General features: G+C 35.5%; 3 protein-coding genes across 7 annotated transcripts in view; 1 reads left to right on the top strand and 2 right to left on the bottom strand.

Annotated features, from left to right (window-relative positions):
• The window catches only part of Rabgap1l (RAB GTPase activating protein 1 like), a 567,726-nt gene that overhangs the window by 354,582 nt on the left and 192,478 nt on the right, over positions 1–20,666 (bottom strand). The window lies entirely within an intron of this gene.
• On the bottom strand, positions 768–5,767 carry Gpr52 (G protein-coupled receptor 52). Of its 2 annotated transcripts, none has more exons than XM_028758496.1 (2): positions 5,225–5,767; positions 768–4,017 (listed from the first exon to the last, which is right to left on the bottom strand). In XM_028758496.1, the coding sequence occupies exon 2, from the start codon at positions 3,797–3,799 to the stop codon at positions 2,714–2,716; it is 1,086 nt and encodes a 361-aa protein (XP_028614329.1). In that variant the 5' UTR covers positions 3,800–4,017; positions 5,225–5,767; the 3' UTR covers positions 768–2,713. The 2 variants fall into 2 exon arrangements, with proteins under 2 accessions (XP_028614329.1, XP_028614332.1); XM_028758499.1 differs by having other exon boundaries at positions 5,087–5,767.
• On the top strand, positions 11,470–12,163 carry LOC114613259 (60S ribosomal protein L17-like). Its single transcript, XM_028758504.1, has 2 exons — positions 11,470–11,736; positions 11,860–12,163. Exons 1-2 carry the CDS (start codon positions 11,486–11,488, stop codon positions 12,161–12,163), a joined length of 555 nt encoding a protein of 184 aa, XP_028614337.1. The 5' UTR covers positions 11,470–11,485.

A 20,666-nucleotide genomic window follows, 5' to 3' on the forward strand; every position in this document is an offset into this window, starting at 1 on the left:
TCAATTTGATTACAAAATATGCTGGTAAGGTTGGGCTTAACAGGTTGAGGTTTTAATAAAAGAAGTGTACAAGATCAAAGAAAATGATACTCCATGGGGAAAAAAACTGAGGCAAAGACAGCATTGAAAACATAAATGATGCCCAGAAAATTTTTGAAGAAAAAGCAAAGTGAGAGATGCACAGGCCTGGAGGCTTGTTTGAACTGCAGTGCAGTCCATTATTCAGCTAAGGTACAGACAACTCTGTGGTGCACTGCATCAGTCACAGGCAAAGCCACCAGAGAAGTGTGCAGAAGGTTCTGTAATTGGTTGAGTGATCCCGAGTGAATCACTTTTCCTCAGCTCTAGACTAGAAATAACTGTAACGTGAGCAAGGGCTATAGAGAGGATTAAATGTTATAATCCACATAAAACTTACTGTTGGACCTGGCAGAAAACCATTTAACATTATGAGGAAAATTCACGAGAGGGAACAGCTCCAGATCCTTGTCCTGACTGTAAACGCCCATGAACATCTTTTATGATGTATATATGTGTATATCTGTATGGAGGTGTGTGCAGATGAGTGTGGGCGCCTACAGAGGCCTGCAGAGGATATCAGCAATTCCGGAGCTGCAGTTACACATGTAACTGCCCCACAGGGTACTGAGAATGGAACTCAAGTCTCTGTGAAAGTGCTAATAAGTGTTCTCAATCACTGAGCCACCTTTCCAGCCCCTCTAAGGTTAAATTAAACAAAACAAAAATCGGTTCCTGAATAATACGAATAGTATTGAAGAATTTATTTATCTTATTTGAAGAAATATAAATACTGTTTAAAATGGTACACCTCAATTCATCTATGAAATCACTGGCAAACAGGGTTAGGAAACAATCTTCTACACAACCCTCGTCTACGAAGTACAGAACAATTTGATTCTGATTTTCCAAGTAACTCTTATTTCTGCTGTTTCAGTAAACTGAAACAAAATCTAGTTTTGATATATAGAATACTATTTTATTCTTTATTTTAAACCTTTCTTACATATTTAAAAATATACAGGGGTTCAGAACAACCTTAATAAAGTGACAACATTTCTTTAACAGACTTCTGAAGTCAAAACACCAGTGTGCAGACATGGTTGGATTCTGTGTCAGAGTCACAGGCACACATCATTAAATACTTTTCATAAAGCACAAAAGTCTGAAGTGCTAGGAAGAAAAATCCTCTGCAATATGGTAGAAATGTTCAAGCCTCTTCCAGTCAAGAATTTAGGGTAAGAACATAAACTGTTCTGCTCACATCCACTTTACTACAGCTGAACCTAAACCCCCAACCCTTAGGTAGCACACTAAAAATAAGTTCATCTTTGCATTTGAAAACAGACCATTATAAAACAAAATACTGACATATCTAAACTGCTCTTTATAAGTATACTACATTCCCAGCAACACTAAGAATGCAGCTTCATCTATTATAAATATTTGAATAACAATGACATAAAAGTATTTTCATTTTAAAGTTAGTCCATATATATGTTTTCCAATGTTGACACCTTAAACAACATTGATATATGAATTGTGCTAAGAAAACATTAGGCACAGATCATGTAATATAACTTATATCTTTTGTAAAAACTATAGAATATGCAAATACACACAACAGAAATGAGTAGAGGACATGACAGTGAACTGCAGCAGACCTAGGCTGTCAGTGCAGTGTCAGGCTTTTCTAAAGGTCATTCTGGGTAGCACAAAGAGTAAAACATTAGTACTGGTGAGTAATCTGTATCTGCATTAGTATTACTGTGGGCTTTATAGAGAAAAATTAAAAAAAAAAAAAAAGAATCTTCACTATAGCCAAAAGGACTTCACTTCAGACACACGAACTAACTTCAAAGAAATCTGGTAGAAATGTTTTCAAAATCCACTGAAGTATTGAATACAACCTCCTAGCTGCTAGATTGCTTTGCTTGAAAAATAACTTGTTTACCATCTTGACTGCATTATATAGAGGATTCAGCTAAGACACTTCTAGAATGTGTCCCGCAGGATTGAAGACAAACTGAAAAAGCAATAGCAGGTGCTGAGAAAAGGGAGAGGAAACCAAATGGCCTTTTATACAGAAGAAAAAGATACTGCTTCTTTCTGTTTGTAGTAGAAATCTGTGCTATAGAGAAGATGACAAGAACATAGGCACAGGGGTTGTATGACAAATAACAAAATGTAACACTGTGCATCCTCTCTAAAGGCAACACAACTTATATAGACTGACATGTCTCAATGCTCTGATGGCAAGGCAACACTTGGCCACATCTATGTACAAGCATGTCTCATAAAGGGAAATTTAGCAAATAGTAACTCCCACAAGTATAAGGAGTAAGAACACAGAATAAGACTAAGTAAAAGACACGCAGGCAGAGAGGGCACAGAAAAGACACCAAGGGGTTTGCTCCTGTTTTGTAGATCTGAAGTTCCTCTTCTATCATCAGTGATGAGGATCAAACACTGAACATTTATTCACAAGCTGTAATTCTCTTATGAGATTATTCTTCATACATCCTTTCCCCTTTTTTTGCCTTGCACAAAATGAAATAAAAAAGATCTTTAATCTTATTCTTCACTTCATGGTCAACTATTCACATAAATATTTCCCTAGGGCATTTTTCCAAGTGAATCAAGAATACAATCCAAACCACTGTCACATTACATTTGATTTACGATGTAGTTCTCTTCAAATGGAGCAGGAATTTGCCCGTCTCCTAGGTTTGGGATCTCGTGTTTCCTGATCCTTCACACACACACAAGATGTGCACATTGTTTCAGAAAGCCTTCGGAGGCCAAGGCGGAAAACACTGTTGGAGAGGCTGTATATTACACAGTTACAAAAACTATTGCTTATAGCAAGCCAGGTGGTTAAGAAGGACAGTGTTGGATTGTCCAAGACACGAGAACTTTCTAGAAGAAAGTAAATAATATATGGAAGCCATAGCATGTAAAACACGCTAGTTATCCTAAATAAAACCATGGCATAGCGACGGTCAGGGCTGTGTCCTGCTTCCCTAGAGGCATCTACCTCACGGCTAGGGAATCGGGCTCTCCGGTCATTTATCTCTTTGGTGTGCTGCCGGCAAATTTTGAAAATGTGAAAGTAAGTGAAGCAGACAACCAAGGCAGCAGGAGCATAAAGTAAACAAACAATAAAGCAAGTAAAATAGGCACTGGTAAGCCAAGATGTGGCACACCATTCAAAAATGTCACCATGATAACCAGGTTTGCCCCAGCCAAAAAAGGAAGGCAAGAAAATTAGACAGGAGTAAATCCAAATTATAATAATGCAAATTCTCAGGCGACAAGGAGTGACGAGTTGATTGTAGGAAAGAGGCTTGGTTATTGCAAGATATCGATCCACACTGATGCAAGCAAGACATGCCATAGAAACACTTTTTAGAACTGAAATAATATATCCAAACACCTGGCAAGTCAATGACTCATGGACACCTGTAGAGTAATGAAGAAGGGACAGAGTAGGAACCAAGCAGGTAACTCCAACGAGGAGGTCAGCATATGCCATCGTCTGTATGAAGTAGCTGGTAGTATAATGGTGTAACAGCGGAGCACAGTGAAAGACAAAGATGACTGTTAAATTCCCAGAGATGATCAGAAATGTCAGCAAGACAATGACAACTGTCTCAAAGATGCAGACATCCTCCACACTGTAGTGACCAAATCCAAGCGGGCAGGAGTGATGCTCAGACACATTCACAGTGTTACTGCTCATGTTCAGAATCCTCCATTCAGTCCACCTGGATTCATTCATGGCTTGAAATTAAGGTAATTTGTAGCTTTGGCTCCAACAAGCAGGTGCCCAGGCCAGCATCTGTTAAACTCTGCAAGTCAGTGTCTCAGAACATGCTTCAGCAGAAAGTGCCAGTGCCTGTATTACAGCTGAGCATCCCACAGTGTGCTCAGGTCTCTTCATCAGCCTTAGTTCACCAGTGACACATCTCAGCTTTGGGGATAAGGGAGGAGGGAGAGCTAGAAAGGTGAAAAGAGGTCTCTGGTTAGCTCCCTCCGGTGCTTGCAAAGACACTTTTGCAGATTCAGGCACTTCTACAGAAAATACATTTATTAGCTAGTACTATGAAAAATTAAATTTGTAAAAATAAAAAAGATCAGGGGAAGAAATGTTTCTCTTAAGAGAGAGTTTCTTAGAAATCAATTAGAATAAAAATGAAAGAAACAATCCTAAATTGTCTGAGGTCTCCTGCTTCAACTGTGATGAGCTAAGATGAAAATCCACTCATATTTTAGAATTTAAATAATTAAGACCCTAGTTTTAGATGGAAAGGCAAGAAAGAGTTCATATGACAAAGTGTCCTTGGCCTCAGAGGTTCACATCTGATGCTGATGGGAAAACTTTAGGAGCCATTTCTCTTACATTTTTTTAAAAAGTAAGAACAACAATTCTGTCCAGTCTAGTTCCAAACGGCTCATTTGTATGGACACAGTGAGGTACACTGGCAGTAAAAGTGAGACTCCAGACTTCCATATAATGCTTATGAGAATAAAAGGGAATTTCATTGTGTAATAAAAGGGAATTACACAATGAAGCAGTATGGTAACACCTAAGACCAAAAAATTAGGGAAGACTTCTGAAGTCCTAGTTCTGTTTTCGTTCTTTAAACATTTATATGAAAACAGCTTTATACCAGCCAGTTGCTGGTGCTGCTAACAGCACTGTAATTTATATCTCTTTTATTTCAAAATAAAATCTTTGGTATTAACTTCAGCATCTATAACTAAAAATAACTTTCATTATTTGATATGATATTTCCTTATAAAAAAAAGCATAATAAAGCATACAGGTTGAAGTAATTCCTCACATTTGCAACAATGCCCAAGTCTCATAAATATAGATAAAATTCCGATCATCCTGGAATCCTCACTGTACACTGAGCACACTTCACTAGAGATACTGCTGGTATGTTACTTCAGTCTTTCTAGTCAGCTTCATATTTCAATTTGTTAGACCTTTCTTATTTCCATTAGATGACTAACACATTCAATCATTACTTCAACTAAATATTTGAAAGTGGAAAATTACCTTGTTTATTATATTTGCAGTTATTAACAGCCATATGTTAAGAAAATGCCTTGTCTGTTTCTATACTCTATTTTAAACAAAAGCACAATTAAAGCAGGGCCATCAGGTAGTTTGGGAAATAGTCCTGTTTTAAAATACCTCAAAACATCAAGACGGATTTAAATCCTGGACTTTGACATACTGCGATTGTGGCAGGGCAGAATCCATCCAAAAGGCTTCCAAGGTCATTCTGGCACTGTGTTAACATTTGCCAAAGTCTTTTTCCCAAGTATAAGCAATTCAGGGAGTCTCTTGCCACTCTTTGTTGTCACAGCTTTTGAAGAAATAGCATGCACTAGAAATGAAAACATTTCCTTCAGGAACAATGTAGCAGCTTAACAGAAAGCATTCTTCTCAAAGTTATTTTCTCATGCAGCAACACATCATTCAGGCAAGTCCTTTTATGTCAGCCACGGGATATTCCTCCTTGGACATGCAGAGTTTCACTTATCAGAAAATAGTTCTCTTGTTACAGGAATAAGGTGATGCTTCTCATGTACATTCACTCTGATCAGCTGCGAGGCTGGGCTGCTTGATTCACAAGTCCGATTTACTGTGATGCAGCTATCGGGAAGCTGCCGGGAGATTCTTTACAGTTTCTCAGTCTTGCTGCCTCCACCTGAGCCAGCGTCTGCTCCTCCTCATCATCATCATCCTGAGCTGATGGAGAAGAACTCACCATCAGAAAGGTGACTCGGTCCTCCTGCCCCAATCAACAGCACAGCCAATGGCTACTGCAGCTGAAACTGTCACTAGGTAACAGTTGCCAGGCACATGCAGGCTTATAGACTTACTCTGCGATCTCAGATCAAGATTGACAAAAGAAGACAATGAAACTGACCAATCCTCATAATATGTAAATGGTATTTAAGGACTTCTGGAGGCATTTTCCTTAAAGCATTTGCAGAAATTATTTCTTATGCATAGTACTAGGGAAACAAAACTGGCATATACCTTTAAACCTTGTAGAGAAATTACCACAAGGTACTATTTCACTAAAAAGTCAGCAGTAATGTAATACTCTTTGGTAGAAAAAACCATAAATTAATAAAAATCATTCACGTCTCCATGAACTAATGATATAACTACTGTTTTTTCACTATAAAACAAAGTCATATTTTTATTAGAAATTCAAAGTCAGCTAATTGTCTCTTCAGTATCTGCCACACCCACATGAATGTGCTGAGCTTAGCACACTGACCTGAACAACAAAACACCAGGACTGGACCATGACAGTGAAACCTGTCTGAAGAAATACCTGGGTCAAATATGATCTCAGAAGACAGGGAACATCAGAATAAACAGGAACACTTAGTCTATGTGTATCTTACTACACTAAACATGTCAGCACTAACGAAATCCATCCCATAGTGCTTGAATTACATATATATAAGTTAGTTGAAGCAAAATAAATATTTGCTCAAGTATTTTATGTATACTAAAACATTTTGATTTAGGTTTACATACTACATGCAATCATCCATTCATTTTAAACCTATTTCTCATAGTTCAATACATTAAAAAAAAAACTACCAAACAAATTTTACAATGTTATAGGATTAAAACAAATCAGGAAAATAAAAATACAAATGGAAGGCAATGCTTGTTAAAAACATGCCCTATATGCCAAAAGTTTAACTATGGGCTTTTACACTTTTGTCTCTATAAAATTCTTAAATCTCAAGCCTGAGATGGCTCAGCAGGTAAAAGTTACTTGTCACCAACAACTCTGACAACCCACATCTGATCCCACCCATGACACTGTGGAAGAACAGAATAGACTCCCACAGGTTTTCCACCAAAATCCACATGTACACTCTAGCACAAATATGCCCATGGAAGCTCTAGAGCACCCTCTTCCTCCCTCCTTCCCTCCCTTCTTCCTTTCCCCCTACCTCTCCTCCTCCTTTTTCTTACCCCTCCTTCCTTCTCTTCCCCATTTAATAAATTAATACATATAATACATTTTAAAAGAGTGAATCTCTATGCAACAAGTACAGTAACTGCTCCACAAACGGACAAAGAGGGAACTAGAGAAGGAAGCATAGCTTGACTCCAACAACAGAGTTAAGACACTGAGACTAGAAATGGTCGAAATTGTCATTTCTAATACTGTATCACTAAATCACATCCTCTTCTTTCTACTAATGTAGCCATTCCAAAAATATGTTAGAAAGATCTCTTGAGGTTTTATAAAAATGGTTTAGAAAGCATAGAAAGCCTATTCTGTCTCCCATGTTGAGCTGTTTTTCTGGAAGACTGTGTTATTTTTAAAATCTTCATGGGTGGAATGAAATACAGAAAGATAGTACACATCTCAACTGAAATATTTATCAGACAAGTTAGAATAGTAAATCTTACAATGAATATGTTTAGTTTTGAAAAGTAAGTATTTATGAGTAATGCAAAGGTTACAAAGTATTAATTTACAGGGAAACAATGTACTTAGACAGATAATATCATTTAAATAAAGTGATATAAGAATATTCTTAAACATTATAATATTCAAAAGAAAATAATATTCGCTAAGTATCTGTGAATGTAGACATGTCATCTATCTATTCCATACTAAGAAAAGTAAAATGTTAAGCTTTACTAGAAAACAACTTTAGAAATTAAATTACCAAATTTAAATCATTCAAATATATACATATTTTAAAAGTTATTAATTTTTCCTAAAATTAAGAGAATTGTAAGGAAATACACACATATAAAAACCTACCTCATGTAGAGGAACCCAAGCACTAAATTGCTCTAGTTTCACATATTTTCAAATATAATACCCAAGAGGATTTTAATCTAAAAGTATAGTAAGCAACCCATGGTTGCATGGGTTTCCAGTATATAAGATCACAATGGGAAACAGAATTTAAGCCTCCACCCTTCCTTCCACTAACAAAAAACAAAAACAAAAACAAAAAATTGTTAGAAGTTCCAATAAGGCAAGGTTTCCTTAGTATTAAGTGACTCTTCTGGCCCTTGGCTTGCTTTATTAGTTTTTCTGGTAGTTGTAGGAAGCAACTGACAGTGTGCAGCTTCAATAACCAAGGATCAGTAACTTATACTTCCACAGCTCATCACACATACACTACACTTTCTTAGGAGTTAAAGAGTCACTCTTCCCATCTTATGGTCTGGGTGTCACTGCCATCCTTTTTATCATCATTAGCAACTAATGATGATAACTTCCCTCTCTTTCAATTGACGAGTGCTAACTGCAAAAACTCTCAGAGATGTCTTTAGTCTTACTTTATAATGACTTCCTAAAAGCAAAAGCTATAATTTATTAAAAGAAACACCAGAAGCATGTAATTTTTTAGCTTAGACTATAATATATATTATATATTATATGTTATTATTTCATTATTTAAACACCCAAACTATGTCCTCGACAGCAGAGTGTCATAATTGGAATCAGAATCATCTCCATAGGCTCCATATTTCAATACTGGGTCCATAATTGGTGTAACTATTTAGGAATGATTAGGAGGTATGGCCTTGTTGAAAGAGGTGTGTCACTGGGGCCAGACTTCGATGTTTCAAAAGCCTAACTCAACTCCCATTTAGCCTTCTTACCCTGTACTTGTAGATCAAGATGTAAACTCTCAGCTACTGATACATTACCACGTCTGCCTGCCTGCTGCCATGCTCCCTACCATGATGGTCATAGACTGAACCTCTGAAACTAAAGTCTTTCCAAAACCCTTTCTTCTGTATGTTTCCTTGGTCATCATGTCTTATCACAGCAAGAGAAATGTAACAGTAAGGGCAAAGATATTAGCTCTTAATGCCAAGTAGAATAAATAACAGATGATGACACAAAAGAACCATATGAGCGGTACTAATATTGCAAATCTCTGTTTTATTCTGTATTTCATAAAAGGTCATATAAAATCTTGTCACCATTTAACTGCCTAGTCTCATTTTCCTTCTGGGTTATTTAGGTTAGACAAACTCTCCACACCTCACCACTATAAGCCTAGGTCCACTGTGCTGCCTGCAGCCTCAGAGTACTTACAATAGTTGCTCAATGTGCTACCTTCTTTCTCTCATTCAATTCAGAGGCAATCTTTCCAATAACTCCTTCCCCTGGGAAAGCTTCTCTGAGTTCCCATAGAGCACCATAACAAATCCTACACTTTCCATCGTTTGTAATTATTTCATTGATTTGTCTTCTTGAGCAAGTTGAAGCCTCATGGGGGAGCAAATACTTGCTTTGTTCACTATCACATCTAAAGTGCCAACTAAATACCACTGAGCACAGAATAGGGGTATAACAAACACATTTTACCACAGTCTTTATATAATACATATGGAAGCAACCAGTACAATCTATGAGGACAAAAAAATTCAGTTTCTATGAGGTTAAAATAAACAAAACCACTGAGAATCCCTTGTATAATAAAGACATCCAGGAAGAAGTCAGAAAATATGATCAAATTACAATGAAAAAAGTTGATCTCTTCATATATTTGAATATATGAAATGTTAGTAATTTACAAGTTTACCTATATCTAATTCTATATCAATAGTTAAAATGCTTTAAAAACTTGAGTTTTAGCAAACAGCAATGGTTGATTTTAAGAATGCCAACTGCTATTAAATGCAGTTTCAATTACCTTGTAATGTACAATTCAAGACAACACTGGGGTCACTTGAGCTCATTGCTGGAAAGCAAACGCCCTGAAGTAATGCACAGAATGATCTACTGAGTAATGAGCTCTAACAGCACAGCACAAGTTTATTTTCTTACCGTTGCTTTTTTGTGAATCAAAAATTAAATATTTAATTAAGTAGAAATAACAAAATTTTACTTATGGACACCATATAGCGAGTCTTCTCAACCTGATAAAGACATATATTTGTAGAGTATTTCACAATGAAATATTGTGAAAATTGATTCCTCCTTCAGAATGGGACTACACAAGCATGTGAATCCATATTACTTCCATGCACCATTATTGCACGTCTTAGTCGATACAATAAGTGAGACAATGAAGTCATTCACGAAAGGTCTAACTGTATTTGCAAGAAATATTAAAACAACTACTCTATACCCATTAAAACATAAGGGAATGAGAACACTTTGTAAAAATATGAGGTACTTCACTGCTATATACATGTAGTAAACATTAAATTAAAATAATAAAACAATAAACCATTTACATTAGGCTCATACAGTAGAATACAATGATATAGCTAATAAAATCAGAATAATGTCTCTACTCTGAGAACTACAGAGTGTCACCAAGATAAAGTTAAAGGTTTAAGGAAATGCTGGGATATACTATCATTATGTTTTTGAAGACATGCTATCATTAAAAGAAAAAACAGATTCTCACCAGTTTTATCTATTGGATACTCATATTAAAATCTAGGCAGGTTTATCTGTAAAAACTGCATATTATAAAACCTATATGTAAACACAAAGAATTTAAGATAACTACTGTAAAACAATCTTCTAAAAGAAAATAAAAAACAAACTTGGAAGTCTGGCACAACCTAGTTTCAAGACATACTAAAACATTGGAAGTGCATTTGAAAATAACATAGGAGAAAAATGCCAAGCTCTCTTCAATCTCATATCTAAGAGTTTTCCTTATTTTACATGCACACACACGCACACACACACACACACACACACACACACGGGGGAGGGGGGTTGGATCAGACTACAAAATAACTATACATGACTCGAAGCACCACATGGTACCATGAGTACATACAACATTTAGGGATGGATGGGGAGTCAAAGGTGCTTAGTTCAAGTCATTAAAGGCAAAAATCTAACAATAATAAGTTACCAATGTACTTACTACCATGGCCAAAATTATGAGACTGGCAATAAAATTTTTTGATAAGATTGTAAAACAACTGAAATTTTTACAGACTGGTGGTGGTGGTGGTATAAAATGGCCAAAACTTAGAAACAGTGGCAAAAATCCTTGTGGTATTAAATAAATCTACACTATGACCTATCCTCTCAATCCAAAAGACATGCAAACACACACACACACACAAAATAACTATAAGATATCAAGCCTTGCAAAAAAATGTTCCTGGTAGCATGTACAAAACTAGAGTGTCCAAACTAGAAACAACATACACATCTATCAACAGGTATGTCCTTGAAGAAACTGTGATATGTACTTACTGTGGCCTGCTGCTTAGAGTAACAAGAAAAAATTAAAAACAACAACAACAACAAAAAACAACCCATGGATGAACCTACACACTAAGAGGAAAGTCATGCCTCAAAAAACACACATTACACAAAGTTCTAAACATAAAAAAATGAATTTTTGATGAACTATAAAAAAAGTGGCTCTTCCTGTAAGCGGCGAAAGGTGACTCGTCAAGATGGTTCGCTACTCTCTTGACCCAGAAAATCCCACAAAGTCTTGTAAATCACGAGGTTCAAACCTTCGCGTTCACTTTAAGAACACCCGGGAAACTGCCGAGGCCATCAAGGGCATGCACATCTGCAAAGCTACCAAGTACCTGAAGGATTTCACTTTAAAAAAACAATGTGTGCCATTCCGTCGGTATAATGGTGGAGTTGGTAGGTGCGCCCAGGCCAAACAATGGGGCTGGACACAGACACGGTGGCCAAAATTTTGTACTTTTCCACCACCTGGACCCTCTTACCCCCTCCCCTTGTAAAACATGCTATAAAAAAGCATTTCATGTTCAAAAAAAAAAAAGAAAAAAGAAAACAAGCAGTGGGGGGAAAAAAAAAAGAGTGCAGAATTTTTGCTGCACATGCTTAAAAACGCAGAGAGTAATGCTGAACTTAGGGGTTTAGACGTAGATACTCTAGTCATTGAACACATCCAGGTGAACAAGGCACCTAAGATGTGCCGACGAATTTACAGAGCTCACGGCCGGATTAACCCATACATGAGCTCCCCCTGCCACATTGAGATGATCCTCACTGAGAAGGAACAGATTGTTCCAAAGCCAGAATTGGAGGTTGCACAGAAGAAAAAGATATCCCAGAAGAAACTGAAGAAACAGAAGCTCATGGCATGGGAATAAATTCAGCATAAAATAAATGCAGATAAAGTAAAAAAAAAAAAAAAGTAGCTGGATCAATAGTATGCTTACGCACACACACGGTAACATGTGTGTGCAAGTGTATGTGTTCACAGGCCTTCACACAAATTCAAGATTTGTGTAAATAAAAGAACATTCAAGAAGGATAACAACATTCTGTACGTAAAGTGTGTGAATCGGGTACAGGTATACATGGCAAAAATAATGACATAATACACTTAAGCTTTGTGTAAAGCACAACCAAAATAACCAAGAACCGGTGATTTCACATGCCTACAATGAATGCTTATTTAATATCTGCCTAACAGGGAGTGATCGTCAATCAGAACACTGTTAGCATCAATCAGAACACTGTCCTCTGACATAATCATACCCTTTGCCACTGTGGTGTGTGTGTGTTAAAGACAGCAGGGAAAACAGGGGATACAGAGATAGAACTGTTTAATTTTACAAGTGACTAGGTACTAAAATTAATACACATCTCACATCATTTTGACTTTCTATGTGTAACATAGAACAATATCTTCTACTTCGTCTTTGGTATAGTACCTGAACACAAAGCTTATGACAACTGTTTCTCAAAGACTACTTAAAAGTACTCCTCTCAGTATCACAGTTTAGTCCTTGACTGCCACTTATTTCTGGGTAAGTGAAATGGCGCAATCATTAGTCTGACTAAAACACTGGAAGGGCATTTCAAATAACATAGGACAAAAGGCCAGGCTTTCATAAATCGCCTAAGAGGTTTCCTTATTTTATGGAATAGTTCATCTGAAAATTAAATTATTTAGTACAATTTTTTAATGAAATCATAACAGAATTAATATTAGCTCAGAAAAAGGAAATGAAATGGTATTTTCCTTCAAATTTTGTACAGTAAAATCATAGTGGGAAAGGTTAGCCATATAACATCTCTTGAAATAAAAGTCTACAGAATTGTCTGGACACAGATGTATGAACATCACATTTAAATAACAGGTTAAGATTAAAGGAAAGAAATGTTCATTTAACCTCATTTTTAATTGAAAGGAAGTTTTCCATTACAAAAAAATTGCTATTTTTTGATATATCTTATTGTTATGGCAACTGACGTGCTAAAAATAATAAAGAAATATCAAAGTTGTTATAGCAACTAGAATTTTAAAGAGCCATGAAGTGTAGAATAATCAAACCTTAACTTGGCTTGAAATACAGCATCTATGACTCAGGTTTGAAAAAGAAAACCTGAAATATTCATGCTCTTTACAAATTGTTTCTGGAATTCAATTAAAAAAAACAAACAAAATCTTGAAATACAGCTTGAAGTATTATTTCTCTATTACTTAAATCACTAATACTCTATGTGTATCTATCAGTGTGTATTCAATAGTCCTACACACTACAAACCCCAATGAACTGCAGGAGATTATCATGGAGTCAAGGTCCAAGAACTGAACACAATTGTTTGTATTAAATCTGAGTTTTCTAGTCTTCTAACTTGTTCCTTAACTTGAGTCCTCAAAGTGCCATCGTAGAATGCGCGAGAGGTTAAAAATACCTACTTATCCCAAAGCTGTGCCCAGATTCATCTAATTAGAGGTCGGCTAGGTTAGGAAATTACTGAAGTTCTCTCAAATACTAGACACGCATTGTTCAGTGTTCTGGTATCCCATTTGCCCCACAAAGGGAACATTCATAAGAGTTTCATAAGCACTAGTGAGGCCTCTGAAGGATTTAAACTGAGAATAACAGAAATTCATGTCTTTTCCTAGAGATGGCCATACTAAGGAATAAAAACAGATTTGTGTATTTCTGTTACAAAATCAAAAGCCCTTAGTTTCATTTATTCCTTCCTAATCAAATAACCAATATTTATCAACAAATGTAGCAACACATGTTATTACCACAGTGCATTTCCTCAGCACTCTGGAGCCAATGCCAACTGTCTGGAAGCAGACTTCTAGCAACATCACTCTATAGCCTTCTGCTGTGTTATACCCTTTAACACTTTGGAGATTGTTTGGTGGTTTGTTTTTGGTGGCCCCTATCCAAACAATTGGTTTATCTTATAAATTAGTAAAGGACACTCGAGAAACACAAGTTTTTTCCTCACATCTAGCCAGGGAAGGCTGCAGTACTTGGGGATATCCTCTTGTTGCATATACCACAAATCTTTGCAATTTTGTAAAATGATAATTCCTTCAAAAAGACAAATTCACTTCCCTCAATTTCTTACTCAGTAATTAATAGCATTAACCATGGCCACTATCATTATCCTGAGTTTAATACAATTCTATTATCTTCATAAAATAACATAAACTATATATAGTTTTTCAGAGGAATGATTTCAAAACTTTACAGTTTTTCCTTTTGCCATTTTAAAGTATATTTCTATTTATTTGAGAATTTCAATCATGTATACAATCTACATTGATCATATCCACTCTCCTCTTCCAACTCCTTATCTAACATACTCCTCTTCCAACTTCACAGTCTTCTTTTTAATTCATTATTTTTATGCATATGAGTGTGTGTCTGTTAGCCAGCTAAGTAGCTAGCTAGTTAGTTTATGTGCACCACATGTATTCAGGAGTCTGCAGAGGACAGAAGAAGACATGAAATCCTCTGAAACAAGACTTTTAAAATGGTTGTGAATTTTCATGTGGGCTAGGGGAATCAAATCCAGGTCTTCTGGAAGAGCAATAAAACCTCTTATCCACTGAACAATCTCCCAGCAAACTTTTCTATTCTTCTTAATAACCAACCCAGTCAAAATAATTTTACTGGGAGAACTCAAGTAAGTATGGGCCATCCAAGCATTCTGGAAAATTTACCAGTGGCCATACATACCTCAAAAAAAAAAAAAAGAAAGAAAAAGAAAATAAACCAACCAACCAAACAAACAAAAACCCTGATTCTCTTCTAGCATCGACTACATACAGATCAACTAGGTGTGGGACCAACTGAGGTCCTCCTAAGCAGTGCTGGATTTTGATTTTTTACAGATCCTTGAGCAGGTAACCTCCACTGCTTTAATTCATGAATGAAATGACCCATCATTTCCTGAAAATAGAATTTCTAACAATTCTTCTTCAGCTACTCTTACTTTTTTTCTGCTCTCTCTTCCATAATATTTCTTAAACCTTGAGCTGGTAGGGCATATTAATGTCCCATTTAGAGATATGTTAGAGATATGTGACACAGTCTCAGCACCGTGAGCAGTTATGAGTCTCTGTGCTAACTACTGCCCACGTTTGTACTGTTCTTAACTCCTGTGTACTTACATCATGTAATAAAACATTACCTTTCCTATCTTATATAAAGAATTGAGAATATTCAAAATTATCACAAAGAATTTAATATAATTTTGTTATAATTATATTAAATGCTTAAGTTATTTCACAAAATAAGAGTGAATTATTCAATAATTAATTTGATCATTATTTTTAACTATATTCATTTATATTCATACAGTGATTGAGTGATTAATGCTGTAATAACTGTTGGCCATTTTTACTTGTCAATGCCATATATAAATTGCCTCTTTATATGCAGGCATTAAATTTCTCATCGCATTTCTCAAAGTGGAGCAGAACTATTCTTTGTATTACCTTGAGTTATTTATGTCAGTGTTTTCTACAATAGTTTAAAAGTCTTAATAGAATGTTCTGGTAATCTAACTGCTCATTCATAACAAATTATTGTTATACAATGGTGGTGACAACATTCATTAAATTATTATATTTAGAAACAAATAGTTCTTAATTTGAAAACAACATAAAGAGATAAATAAATATTGTATAAAGATGAGGTTACATTGTCCACAATCAGACTATACACAAAGTTTTTGAAGTTGACTGGAAAAGTGTTTGGAGAAAACTGAGCCATCTGAAGATATACAGCCTCATAAATATGCCTTGGCATATACAAACAAGCAATCAAACTAAAGAAATTACCCATACAACTATAACAATCAAGTTCAACAATTTAGTTTCTGGAAGCTATTCATAATATGAAATGAATATGGCAAATACATATTTTATTTTATTTATTTTATTTTTTTAAATATAATTTATTTATTTTTTTAAATTGTAATTTATACTCATTCACACAGGGGTTATAAACACAGAAAGCCAGGATGTGGGGAAGGGGATGACACTGGAGTGTGGGTGTTCAGGGGGAATACAGATATCTTTCAGAACAGGGTATTGGCTGGGTTAGGGTTCAGGGGACAGGTCGCTATGACTCTGCCTCTGATTCACTTGTCCTTATCTAAGTTGGTATTATCTGCCAAAGCTACCTATTTACAAGATCTATGACTACTCAGGCTTGTAAATTTCCACAAAAGCTGCCTGTTTACAATAGCTTATAGCCATCTGTTTCAGTGTTTATCCACAGAGATCCAAGACTTGGTGTTAGCATACATGTATGACAGGCCTATTGCTGATTTTAGGCCTACGGCTGATTTTAGGCCTTCAGTGGCAAATACATATTTTAATTATTATAATTTACATGTATTAGTTTCACTGTGGTCATCAGAGTTAAAAGTATGGAGTTTACATTTAATTAGTTTTGATGCATTTACACAATATTGAAATAGTCAACAATGGTGTGATTATTATTCAAAGTTGGAAACCTTGTCATATATAATTGGTATTAAGATGATTTCTGATAATGATGATGAATTACTCCAGTAGTCAATACAAGTCCACAGTGAAAGCACCACTGAAGAGTAACTAAAGAAACTAATCTAATGTTGAGTCTACCATGCCCCACTAAGCTTCTAGAAATATACAATTACATCATTATGAAAAGATAGAAAAGATAATTATAAGAAAAAACATAGCTTTAAAAACATAAGATGTTCCTTCAAACACACATTTTCATAACAACTCACTAACAGTATTTTTTTTTTCTTAAGGAAGTGGTGTTAAGAGATTAACACGAGGTCTCATTATATAATCTTGACTTAACTGGAATAAACTCTGCTAAGCAGGCTGGCTTCTACCTTCCTACAATCTTCCTGCTTCTGTCTCCTGAATGCTGGGATTATAGCCACACAACACCATACTTAGTCTTAAAAAAGTATCTTCACTGGTAACATCTTAATCTCTCCATCAAATGTCTTTGTCTTTTAATTGATGTCTTCAATGACAAGCACTGTGCCTAGCACATGATAGAGGATAGTAATATCTGATAAAAAGTTAAGGTTAACAGGATTTGTGTTCCTTTCTGGCTAATTATCAACACACACACAGACACACACACACACACACACACACACATTTTGCCAGTCATGAATCTAAATAAGTATCAGAAGCAACAGTATCTTAAAATTACCATTAAGTTAAAGCTTTTGCAGAAAACAACTAAAATACTGTATTTTTCCATCATTTTTGAGCATTCTATGAGTGAGGAATGAGAAACTGACAAATCAACTGAAATGACCTACATCTGCCAGAACAACATTCTTTCTTTCTCACCAGGCACTTTCAAAGCTAAGTGGCTAAAGTGATTAAGTAGCCAAGAGAACTCAGAACATTGAACCTTTGACAGAAATCACTTTGAAAAGACAGAAATTGAGAATGGAAAGAATAAACTTATGATGCTGTTTCAAGGCATGTCTGAAGGAGAAATCAATGTTGCTAAGCTGGAAAAACCTGGTAAGAAAATACATCTATTCAGAAAGGACTGTGATCAAAGGAGAAATGTGATCAAAACCAACGTAGAAGAATAAAATAGAATCTACACTCAGGTACTTTTTGACCCACTGAATAGGACATGGTAAACAAATAGGATGACTAAGTTATGGCTAAGGGCTTAAATGAAATGAATCATCACACGCATACATGTAAGCATATGCATGCATAGCCACAGGGTTAGATGTTACTATTATCTAACCTTTTATAATACCAACCTCAAATCTGCAAAACTCTAAATTTTCTCATGTGATAACTATAAACAAGATGTTATCATACCTGATTTCCCTGTTTACACTGTTTTACCTTCTTTCATGTGCAAACTATCCAGGTTTTATAAGCTTTATAAAATACAAGATGATTTATAACAACGAGCTACTGAAATGTTAATTTTTTTAAAAGGTAAATAATTTTGTTCAAGGAAAAGTACCTTCCTTGGGTTAAAAGTAGATTTTCATATAATTTCCATAGGACTTATAAAATAGATGTGTAATAAGGTGATAGAATCAAGTAACATTTAACTAACTTTTACAACAAGAAAGAATACACAATATCTATTAAATACCCAATGTACTGAAGTTGCTAATACTAAATTAAATGAAATCAAGTTTTGGTTTTTCTGTTTAATCACATATTGAGTATTTATGGTACTATATGTGTGGAAAATTGTCAGGACCATAGAGTTGGTAAATAAATATATAGCAGGATGTTTGCTTAGACTAAGTTTCTGTATTGGGCCCAGCAGACCTAACGATACTGGAGTATCTCATGCTAAAGCTCGAAGATAACAGTGCTAAACTGAAGCTGTTAGGTGACTCTGGAGAAAGCAAGCTGAGAGACAAGTTTCTAACAGGCCAGTTTTAGTTGACACAATAAGGAAGTCTGCTCTATACTTTATAAGGAAAGTGTTTCAAGATGAAAAGCCCCATCCTGCTCATCCTGCTCTCTGTTTCTGCACTCTTCAGCTCTCTGCTGCTAGAAGGCCAAGCTCCTTGGTGCAGCAAATCAGAAGTGCACTTGTATTTAAATTGTGAGGAATTGCCAGAAGCTATAACTACAAATAAAAGCCAATTAAAGTGTCGAAAGCAAATTTATTGTACTTTTGCCTTCTGAAAATATTAACCCTAAATTGTGAGTAGTCTTCTTGAGAAAAAGGTATGAATTAAACATTAGTGATGGAAGAAAACTCTAGAAACCACTTCCTGATAGCTTTGCTGTGACTTCCTATTTGTACATTTCATTTCAATGCTCACATTTACAAATACTACCTCACTACCAAAAAAATGGCAGCAAAAATGTAAAGCATTCTAATTCTAGTAATGGGTTGGAATGACATTTTGCTTAATAACTCCTTTTATAAATGCACCGCCCAAGCTGAATGTCATTGTGTGACTATTTATAATTTAGAGCTTTCTGTCAAGATGATTTTATGCCCTGACATGGCTCTGAGTAGGCTGGGAACAGCTGTATGCCCCAAAGGAAAATGAAATTACTGATGTTGTGCAAGAGCAAAGGTATTAAACAAGCAGTATTTCTTAAGAGAGTTTCATGAAAATATATTGGCTAATTGACTGCAACACACAGAAAAATTAGGCCATTCAAGCAATAATAATTACAATAAACATTCAATCAATAGTTTCCTCCAGGTAGATGAAATTTAATTATAAAAATAACTTGAATCTTTAGAACTTCTTAGTAACCAGCAAATTAGTTTATTAAAATATATAGTGTTGCAATTACATTTTTTATCTGTATACAAGATAGGCATTAAAATTTTAAGAAATATTTGGAAAAGCCATTTACCCAGTTGCCCTGGAATGTCTTTTATATATTTGAACTTTTATTTTGTAAAATATAGGTTTAAAAAACATGAATCAAGATAAATGGTAAATTATTAGGTAATAGCTGTATTGCTTCATTTATGGAAAATACTCATCTAAACCCCACTGTTAAGAAAAGATGGTAGGCAGGCCGTCTGTTTTTGTTTTGTTGTGCTTATAGTTACAAAAATCTATTAGAAAACAAATATTGTATCTACTCAACTTGTTCCTAATAATTTTCAAATTTTTCTTTAAAATATATATTGGCAGAGAATGTTAAATACATATGCAGCAAGTATTTTTCATGACTCAGCCAAATAGCACTAGAATTAGAAAAGTTCCAGTTCACTTATGAATGGATGAAAGAGAGGAAGTCACAGCTTTTCCCAATCCTCATTGCCTATCTCTTCATCAGAAAGAGATGCTAACCATCTCAAGCAAGATACAGCAATGTAAGTGTACACTATATATCTTTTTAAACTTCTTGACACTTCGGATATTAAAGCAAGAGGAGGAAAAGTTCTCTTTCTGAAAGCCGAGTCTCATAGCCCTGGGATGTGCTATGTAAGCTATGGGGAGAAAGGGTCTCAACAGTCCTGCCTAAATATAAAGCCAATGAACCACAACGATGGCCAGCAGAGCAAGATATCCTCAGTGGTGTAATATTAGCACTTGCATCTTGGGCTAACAGTATCTGTCTAATTGAACTTAATGCCTGCTCAACAGGAAGGAAATTATGCCTGCCTCTGTAAATCTAATCAATTCCTCGTGGCTGGTAATGTCATAAACCTTAGAGGAGGACCTACCACTGCCACTTTTCCAAACCAGTACAATTTCCAACTGTAAAGCATGCATAAGCAATGAATGGCTTCTCAGAGAGGCAAAATCAATCTTCTCCAGGAGTGAGTCCACTCCTAATAGGTTCTCCAATTTCAAGTAGTCAGCATGAAACACAGATACATACTAGCAGCACTAAATGAACAGAGA

The sequence above is a fragment of the Grammomys surdaster genome, unplaced genomic scaffold (genome assembly GCF_004785775.1).
Source record: "Grammomys surdaster isolate TR1022 unplaced genomic scaffold, NIH_TR_1.0 130, whole genome shotgun sequence".
In the NCBI taxonomy this organism is placed as follows: Eukaryota; Metazoa; Chordata; class Mammalia; order Rodentia; family Muridae; genus Grammomys; species Grammomys surdaster.